This window comes from Mycteria americana, chromosome 22 (assembly GCF_035582795.1).
Source record: "Mycteria americana isolate JAX WOST 10 ecotype Jacksonville Zoo and Gardens chromosome 22, USCA_MyAme_1.0, whole genome shotgun sequence".
Lineage (NCBI taxonomy): Eukaryota > Metazoa > Chordata > Aves > Ciconiiformes > Ciconiidae > Mycteria > Mycteria americana.
In genome coordinates, this window is record NC_134386.1 from 218,573 (window position 1) to 227,773 (window position 9,201).

The following is a 9,201-nucleotide window of genomic DNA, read 5'->3' on the forward strand; positions in this document are numbered from 1 at the left end:
TGTCCCATTCAGCCTCAAGTACCTCCCAGGCAACGGCTACTCTCTGGGCTCAGCTCTGCATCTTCCTTAAAGCCTTCTCCCCCTTTTTCTTAAAGCTGTCTTCCATCTCCCTTCACACCCACGTACCTGCTGAAGAACACATCACTGTATCACTGGAGCTGTACAGCAGCTACAGCAAGGGTGAAGACCCGCTGTACAGAGACAAGGCATCCACCTCTGGTTGCACAAGGCTCTTTATTTGTCAACAGATGGTAGCGGTACAAGTGGGTAACAGCAGTAAAGAAGCACAGCTGGAAACCCAACAGCAGGGGAGGGAAGCACGTAGCAGAATCAACAATATGGCAAATACAAAAAGCACTGTAGAGATGTGATGAGCAGGGAGGACTTCAGAATGGGACATGGAGCTGCTTTATCCCTGCTTCAGGGAGGAAGCTGACTAATTACCATTTCAGTGTGATCTCAATGGATGATACAGTGAGGAGCAACACTGCAACAGCTCTGTAAGGTGCTGGTTTAGGAAGCATATTTTGACGACAGCATCAGAGACTTTCTTCAACTTCAGTAGTCTTCAACTATGCTGATGCTTTGGTTCTATCCTTCAGTGGGACAGGTGCAGGAAAATGCTGAACTGCTGAGTAAAAATTTTAGTCCAGCAACTCCCAGGCTCCTATTTTACCATCAAGAATGCATCAGGCAGCATCTAAACTAGAACCTAAGGAATAACGTTTAACCTCTCCATCGTTTGGGGGATACAACTGCCAGCTCTGGGAGGAGAGAAGGCTGCCAGGGCTGTTCCTCCTGTAAAGTCTGTTGGGTAATTTTGCAGCTTTAAACAAAAAAAAAAAAAAAAAACCACACACACAAAAAACCCCACCACAACACCCAAACAACACACCACCACACCCCAGAAACAGCTGTTTCCTGATATTTGTGCAAACTAAGCTTTTCCAGTTGGAGATGAACTCTCTCATGCTTGTTCAAGTTGAAATTGGCATTAAATGCCAAAGCATACAAGAAAACAATACAACAAAGAGCATGTGCTGGCCACCACACACCACTGGCTGGAAAGCAGCAATCTTTTTGGTTCATGATACAAAATGCATTTTCTTCTCACTGAAATGGATGCCATTAGGGAACTGGCATCCATTCCTGGATGAGCTTGTTTTAAAAATACATATATACAAAAATGCATATTCTCACCTGCTATACTGGACAGCTTAAAACAGCAGTCACCCAAGAATCACTCTCACAAGGTGTTTTGGCACGACATGCAGTAGTTTTTCTTAAGACTCGGAGATACAGAGACATCAGTCCTGTTTCTTGCTCTTGTTGTGGAGGTTGTGCAAGTGTCATTAGATTCTGGTGATGTAGATGCAATCCAGCCAGAAAGTCTCATCACAGTCCTTTTTCAAATTATGAAATATTTAAATTCAGGACAGAAGTGCAAAATTATGCAAGGAGGAAACAACTTGAGTTAGTCTGACTAAAGGCACTGCCTCCAAAGTAGCAGGGAAGCATAAGAGCATGGCCTGCTCCGATCAGCCATGCAGAGACACCCCATGCACTGGTCACTCTGCTGAAGCGTCAGCCATGATAAGGCACTGAAAAAAGCAAGTGTAATCTGAGGGCAGCAGAGTCCACACTCATAAGGCCAAGTATGTTACCATCTTTGCATGAGAGATGGAAGTCTTATCCAGGAAACACCAAGCCTCCTGTTTAAAGCATAGATTGAGAAGAAGCCCCAGAAGTTTGTCTCCCTATGACTTGCCTTTGTGGTGGAATATGCTGCACCCAAAAGCTCTGCCAACCCAGCCCTGTCATGGCAGGCAGTGGTACAATGGGTGAGGTAGCATGGCATTCCCCCGGCAGTCCACGTACTGGTAGTCTTCAAAAGCCAGCTGCTCTGAATGACACAGGTATGTGCAGGTCAGGGTACCCCTGCAAGGCAAAAGCAGACCAGAACTGCCCTTATGATTGTCCCAGATGAGACTTCTCATAATGTAAAGGTCCCATGGTGAGATCCCACTGCCATCCTGTTTCGTCCCTATTACATAGCCCCAGAACACAACAGTCAAGATGTCCTCAGCTCAATTTCACATGTTGGAGAGGGAAAGCATCTTTCAGGCTGCATTAAAGAAAGCCTTTACAAGATCACTACCATCACAACAGGTGCTTTGGCCATTCTGGAAGCCCATTAAGACTTCCTACCCCAGCATAACACTCTTGTGCCATTTCACCATTTACCTGTTCCCAAAGTGCTAGTGCAAGTCACAGTGGGTGGCTGTTTATGGAGTTAGCTAGACAAAAACATATATCTTTCAATCGCTATCTTTCTGTGCCACCTTAAGAGCTGTTTGCATCAAGTAGTTTCTCCTAACACTATGCAATCCATAAGTGGGTAATATCAGCAGGAGGAGATGTGGCACAGAAAAGTGTAAAGGTGACTGGAATCATCTTCCGCTTCTGGCTAATGGAGAGCTTGCAGGTAGAGAGCGCAAAGGTCCTGTCAGCCCATAGCATCAGCCAAGAAGGACAAAGTTGCCTTAACAGCCAGAGCCATTCTCCATGCTGTCCAAAATGCACCATTTTTACCATGCTTTGAGTAGCATGGTACCTGTTTAAACTTCACATCACTCAGCACTGATTACAGTTAAAACCTGCATTAAGACCCATAAAACAAGAAACATGACAATACAGCCCTTCAAAGTGCAACAGAAGACCAAAATTTAAACACCTGTGTTTCAGGAGATCACCAGTGACATTTCTTTAGTGACTTGGGAGAATTCCAGCCTGGCGTGCCTCCAAGAGATTCACATACTTTCTCCAATCAAACGCTTTTCCTAATATTCACAGTCCATTTCCAGATACAGCAGGTGAAGCCCTGGCTTTAGATTAGCACAAAAGACCATGATGCAAAAGCAGTTCCTCCTTCCTGAAGAAATCATGGACTCAGCGACAACAGTCTGCTGATGGTGAACCTAGGGGTCCATCTTCCAAGAGTGGGCTCTGGAGTCTGCTAACACAGATGTGCAGGGAGATCCCTCTAGTGGACACAGACTACACAAGGAGACAATTTCTGCTGCAGACTTTTCCGAAGTGGCTTAAACTCAGCTAATGAAGACCACTCTTCTTTCATGGCTGCATGGAGGCATTCTAGCACCGCTATACCTTGTAAGAGCTTCCCTGTCTCACGCTCCAGGTTTAGCTCTAACTCAGACCAGAACAGTAGCAACCTGTACCAGCAGGATCTGTATTATAAAACTGCAGTTGTGCTCCTTCCTCTCTGGCAGGGAGGAACAGCCAACCTGCATTTGCTTTCCCAGCACAGCACGTTGTACTCTAAAACACAGTCAAGCTCAGCATGGTCCTCTGGTCCATCCCCTGAACAGGAGCTGCGTCAGACAACAGAATCTACAGAACAGCCTGCTTTGTCCTGCCTTGCTCTCGGCAGCTGCTGTCAGAACACTCGGAGGCAATCATCCACACATCCACACAGAGTCCAGGCCGAAGGAGTCTGTCCCCAACACCACGAGGCAGGCAGGTGTAATCAAGCCAGTCAGTACTTCCAGCTCTGGACCAAAGAATTACCTTCCAACAGCTACAATCGGTATTCCAGAAGGAAGTTTGCCAGGCCAGCTTGCCTTAAGCAACAGTGACAGCCTGAGCTGTCAGTAAGCCTGAATCCAGGGGACTTCTCAGGGCAGCAACATCTTTTGAGAATTATCTCCTCCTCACACCTCAGCACACCTATCTGGGTAACAGCACATTCACACTGCAGACAGTCACAGCCCTGGTCTTGAAGAACAGTGACTGCAGACCTTCTTGAAGGGAGTTGAGAAACAATGTAGGTGACATGGATGTTAGTTATAGCTCTGAACCAGGCATCACTTACTGTATATGCAGCAGAATGTTGTGAACTTTGACTTTTGTCCAGGTGCAAATGTTACTACAAGAGAAAAAAAGAGTTAATTTCACAGGAGCTGCCTGCACCATGTGTCTCCTGTCCTCAATTATTCCATTGCTTCTCTGCTTCTCCAAAAAGGTCTGTCTTTGCAATATTCTGACAACAGCTATATAGGCAAAGTTCTTCAAGCACAGCACCATCTACACCAGTAAAACATGTTTCTGCTGGTGTAACTCTGTAACGGTGGATCTAGTAAGCATGGGCCTCGTAAATATGCAATGCACCATGCTGTCTGCACAGCAGCTTTGGTTGCTATGAACTTCACATATTTCACTGGTCATTTGCAGAGAAATGCAGTTTGTACAAGGTACCTTTAGCTGCTCACAAATGGAGCATTTAAAGTTGACAACCTAGACATCAAACTGATACCATCACTTACTCATCAGAACATACGGAAAACAACATTGTTGAGCCAACACTAAGCAGAGAATGCCAATAAATAGAAAAGGAAATTAGTTTAAAATGGATGTGGCAGACTCGTATCCAGATCAGCTCCACACATTAAACTGAACAGGACACACTCACTCAGCTTCAATCTACAGACACGACTAGCACAAGAAATCTAGTCATGAAAAGCCTATAAACATTAATGTTACTTACTACCCAAGGGAAGAAACCTTCAAGAATTACTCACTAGGTGTTGTTGTCCAGTATCCTACTGGCCACCATATAATAAATCTGCAAATACAAACAGAAGAGAAAGCAGGAAGTACGCAAGAACTACAGTTAAGTTTGTACAATTCGGAGAGCTGAAGTAGGGAGAACTGGACTCTCGTCAGGTGTCTGAACCTGAATTTCAAGATCTAGCCTAACAATTGTTTTTAACAGTAGGTAAGAAAATAGAATCAGAAATTAGATCTAAAAAGGCCTCAGAGGTCATCTAGGCCACACACCTGAGCTCTACACCAAGAATGGATCAGCTGTGCTCAAACTGTTCCCACGAGGGTTTTGTCTAACCGGTTTTTAAGCTCTCCATCATTTTAAGGCAAGCACACAACTCAGCCCACTACCTGAAGAGCGGACAGATGTTCTTTGCCCAGGAATGTATTAGCTTCAAACTCAGCAACATGTAAATTCTTACAACACCCCTTCCTGAAGTGGGATGTGGGAAGCTGGATGTGGAAGAGCTTTGAGTATTGGCAGACAGATGACAAAGGAGTGGATGAAGTATACAATAAGCATTTCCCTGTCCAGGACATCCAGATTAGTTTAGGAGAAAATGCAAGAAACAGCAGAGCTCACCTGGCCGCTCTGCAAAGGGCTCATACTCAGCAGGGTTTTCATGGTGGTCTTCCCTACTACCAGGGACTGGTGCAGAACCTCTATGTCTAGCTGCACAACAGTGACCAGGTAGAAGTTGTTATTAGTTATGTTCAGCACGTTCTAGGGAGAGAAACAAAAAAAAAAAAACACCCCAAAACACAATCACCTTGCAGCAGGGCCATATGTTACTGTTGTAAAGCCACTTTAAATATACTCCTGCTATGACCTTGCAGCAACACTGGACCACATCGTCCCTTTCAAATCCTCAGACGTACATCCAGCCTGGCCACAAAGGCATGTACGCTGCAGTGCCTCCCATAACAGTCAAAGGAGGACAACCAAGCAGCTCAAGGATGCAAAAGAAAAAGGATTCCCAGAATTAATCACAGTGCTTCTTCTACACACAGCCCCCTTTGGCCACTTTGCATGACTTGCTCGCTTGCAGACAGGCCAGCCACACCTCTGATGCTGTAACACGTTCTGGACATTGATTCCAAGCAGCCAGAGAGGGGACTGAGATGGCGGGAACGGTATGATTAACTTCAGACAGTGATCAGTTAGTTAGCCTACACATGGAGTGGCACAGGACATAAGCAGGGAGCCCTTCAGATCCACTCTTTGACTGTGAGCTGAGCACTTACCGTCATGTTGAGGTATATACTGGTGGTGGTGGCATTAAAGCCAATGGAGGAGGCATTCAGCCCTGCAGGCAGCACAGTAATGGAGCGAGGAAACAGGAAGAAAATACTGAGAGATGTTGTCAGCAGGCAGATTGTCACAGCAAGACATACATAGAGTTTCCTGCAAAACAGCACCAGGGCTACAATCATTCTCTTGGTTTGTCAGCTGCAAGCACCTGCAGTTCTGCTCCAGCTCAAAGGGAGGAAACAATAAAAGCCTGGGTGCCAGAAAACTGGGATGGGTTTGTGCAGAACTACCAAATCACAGCAGAAGCAGGGTAGAGTCCCACACACTGACATGGTGCATTACAGTACAAATTGCTGGAGATCCCCAGCAACTGCATACAGAAGACTGTCCAACATCTGCTATTGCTGAAAAGACACAGTAAACACCAAACTTACCGCAAGTCAGAGCACGAAGAACAAAACACCCAAAGTACTGAGGCTGTCCTTCATATGCAGAAGAAACATTGAAAAGATGGGAAAAGGGAAAAATTTAACAGGACTTACGTTCGTCTAGGCTTCAGCCTCTGGTCACCATATGGAATCAGAGCCACCAGCTGCCTCTCTTGCTCTGAAAGAGGTGGCAGCAGATCAGAGGCCACACTAAGCACACAAGTAAATAAAGCAAATGACATTGCCCAGCAGCCTAGTGTCCCTCTGCCCTCACTTCACAGGTGATGCTGGCCAATTAGAAGGCAAGCATGATGCAACCAAGACTTCAGTTTGAGCATTCCCATCTCTGGGCAGAAACAACAACTCCCCAGGGGTCCAGGGTGGGCTTTGAGTAATTATCTAGAAACAGCACTACCTGCTTTCCCACCCCATCCTCCCCCAACAGAGGCAGTCCATAGAAGTTACAAGTGAGCTGGAAATACCAAGACAGGACATTCCTAGACTGGATACAATAAAGACCAACTAGTTCAACCAAGGTCTTTAGGCAAAGAGACACGTACCAACCTCAGAAGGCTCAAAAAGCACTGACACAGCACACAGAAGAATCACCTACCCCTGGGGATCCTTCCTGTTCCCTGACATGTTGGACAGTTGACATAGCTTCGATGTGCAATGCCCACACAGGGCACACAGGACGTAGCAGAGTCATTGATACTAGCATAATTGGTGTTTTCATCTTCAGCATCCAGTTGCCTGGGTAAAATCAGTTTGCCTTCACACTCCTTTTGGTCAGGCGTTTTCCAGAACAGTGGAAGTTTTCCACCCATGGTTGAAAGAAGAAGTCTCACTAGGCATCCAACACAAAAACGCATTAAGAAAATTGTCCCTGTGAACCAACCTCCAAGAGCAGCACCATTAGCATTTGTAGAAGATCACAAGTATCCTAACATTTAGGAAGTTTCTTGAAGCACAGCTCCGAAGTTGCTTTAAAAGCTGAGTTACTGCAAGTAACTTGCTCTTTTAAACATTCAATTTTCTAGATACCCTGGTTGCAGGAAAAGTGCCTCAGAATGCAACCCTACAGAACAGCATACCAGATTCTTCTTTATCTCATAGTATTTGGTAAGAGAGGGGAACGCTGACTCAAAGCTCCTGATGGTTTCAAGATGACAATGTAGCCAGAAGAACTGCCAAGTTCTTGACTGGTCATTATTCACCTACATCCAGCAAGGAACTCACCAAGGCCTTGGCATTCCCAATCAAGCACAGTGTTACTAACAGTAACAGTACCCTGACTAAAATCAGATAGCATACAAACAGAATCTAAAAATAAATAAAATAATAGAATCTAATTATTTTTAAAAGTTAAAAATACAGTTGAACTCATTTTCCCAGGCTTCTGACAATCAAAAACTTTTACATCAGCTCCTAGTAATCCTCCCAAAAGCCTTAACAATACCAAGCTGAGGAAAAGCAACTGTATTTTCATCACAAAGACATAGTTGAATGCAGTTTCCTACCTGTGCTAGTCTTTCTCTAGGCAGTCTTGTTTCAGCAACTCAGATATAGGTAGGATGTTTAGTTTTGATAAACAGCAGCTTCTACGTTTGCCCAGATGATCCGGAGGCTTTGCATGAATAACCCCTCAGGGGTCTATTATAAGACATACTGGGGATGAAAATCACCATCTGGCAGTGGAGAACCACCACGACAGAGTTGTAGAGCACAGGGCTCATTCCACAGCCCACAAACCTGGGCCACAATGGCAGGACATGGGCTGATTCCAGGGGCAGCTGCCGTTTTCCTTGCTGACAAAGGAAGAACCAGGATCTCATTTAACTAGCAGAGGCGGCTGCAGCACTGCCCATTCAGCCCTGGGGGGGCACAGAAGGACCTTTCAGCAGCCCGGTACCCCGGACTATGAAATTCTGCCAGACACTGCTTGGAGGCTCAAGGTAATTCAGTGTTTCCCACCCTCCTGCAGCATGCAGAGGGGAAGGGAAGGACAAAGATGCCTGAAGGATCTGGGCTTTTCTAACACGGGAAGGGCCTCATTATATTGTACCTCAAGTCCCCATCTCTGCAGTCCCTCGAGGGCCCCAGGCAGTGAAGCTGCAGCTTTATCTACACTCTCAGTTAATCTTTACCAGCTTTTCAGAAACAAGCAACGAGGAGGAGTGGCAGTCTTTTCACACAACTGGGAGAAACAGCCACAAAAGCTGGGAAAGTCGTGAGTGGGTTATCAGAAAGACCAAGCGAAAGGCACAGTGGGTGAAGTTTAACCCCTTCATGCACCGCCCGGGGGCACTCTTTCAGGTTCACCGTAACTCCTACCACCCCCCGCCTCACGCACCAGTACCGCTGGGGAGAGGCCGGGCTCAGCAAGGGGAAGCAGAACGCGAAGGCAGCGGCCAGCGCGAGCTTCCAGCGGGGCCAGCGCGAGCTTCCAGCGGGGCCAGCGCCCGCTCCGCCAAGCGCCGCAGGCGCAGGGCACCGCCCGCTCCCGCAGGCCCGCCCGGCCCCTCGCGTCCCCGGCAGCCCCGCACTCCCCGGCGGGGCAGGGCCGCCCCGTCCGCCCCGCAGCTGCCCCGCCCCGGGCGGGCGCTGCCGGGCGCCCCCGGCCACCCCCTGCTTACCGGGCGCCCGCCGAGCCCAGCGAGGCGGAACCGAAACCGCCGCGGGGCGGAACCGCCCCGGCCGAGGGCACGTGCCCTCGCGGAAGCGGGGCGGGGGGGTAAAAGGCGGCCCCGGGGGGCCGCCCGCCGCCGAGCGCTCCTGCCGGCCCTGCCGCGCCGTCCCCCGCGCGTAGAGAGGCCAAGCGACGGCCGGGGGATGAAGAGTTTTGTTGTGTTATTCAGGTCCTCCCCCTCCTCCCCGTTGACTTAAAAACAAGATGCA

The 9,201-nt window shown here is 47.7% G+C and overlaps 1 protein-coding gene across 9 annotated transcripts; it reads right to left on the reverse strand.

The window, feature by feature from the left end:
- Positions 1 to 214: 214 nt before the first annotated feature.
- Positions 215 to 9,029, reverse strand: TMEM106A (transmembrane protein 106A). 9 transcript variants are annotated; one of them, XM_075522926.1, is made up of 10 exons: positions 8,940 to 9,029; positions 7,824 to 8,111; positions 6,917 to 7,201; positions 6,418 to 6,481; positions 5,869 to 6,028; positions 5,207 to 5,347; positions 4,599 to 4,642; positions 3,893 to 3,946; positions 1,769 to 1,938; positions 215 to 1,403 (listed from the first exon to the last, which is right to left on the reverse strand). In XM_075522926.1, exons 3-9 carry the CDS (start codon positions 7,173 to 7,175, stop codon positions 1,818 to 1,820), a joined length of 843 nt encoding a protein of 280 aa, XP_075379041.1. In that variant the 5' UTR covers positions 7,176 to 7,201; positions 7,824 to 8,111; positions 8,940 to 9,029; the 3' UTR covers positions 215 to 1,403; positions 1,769 to 1,817. The 9 variants fall into 9 exon arrangements, with proteins under 9 accessions (XP_075379041.1, XP_075379046.1, XP_075379044.1 ...); XM_075522931.1 differs by having other exon boundaries at positions 6,917 to 7,150; positions 7,824 to 7,861; positions 8,940 to 9,013; XM_075522929.1 differs by lacking the exon at positions 7,824 to 8,111 and having other exon boundaries at positions 6,917 to 7,150; positions 8,940 to 9,025.
- Positions 9,030 to 9,201: the final 172 nt, after the last annotated feature.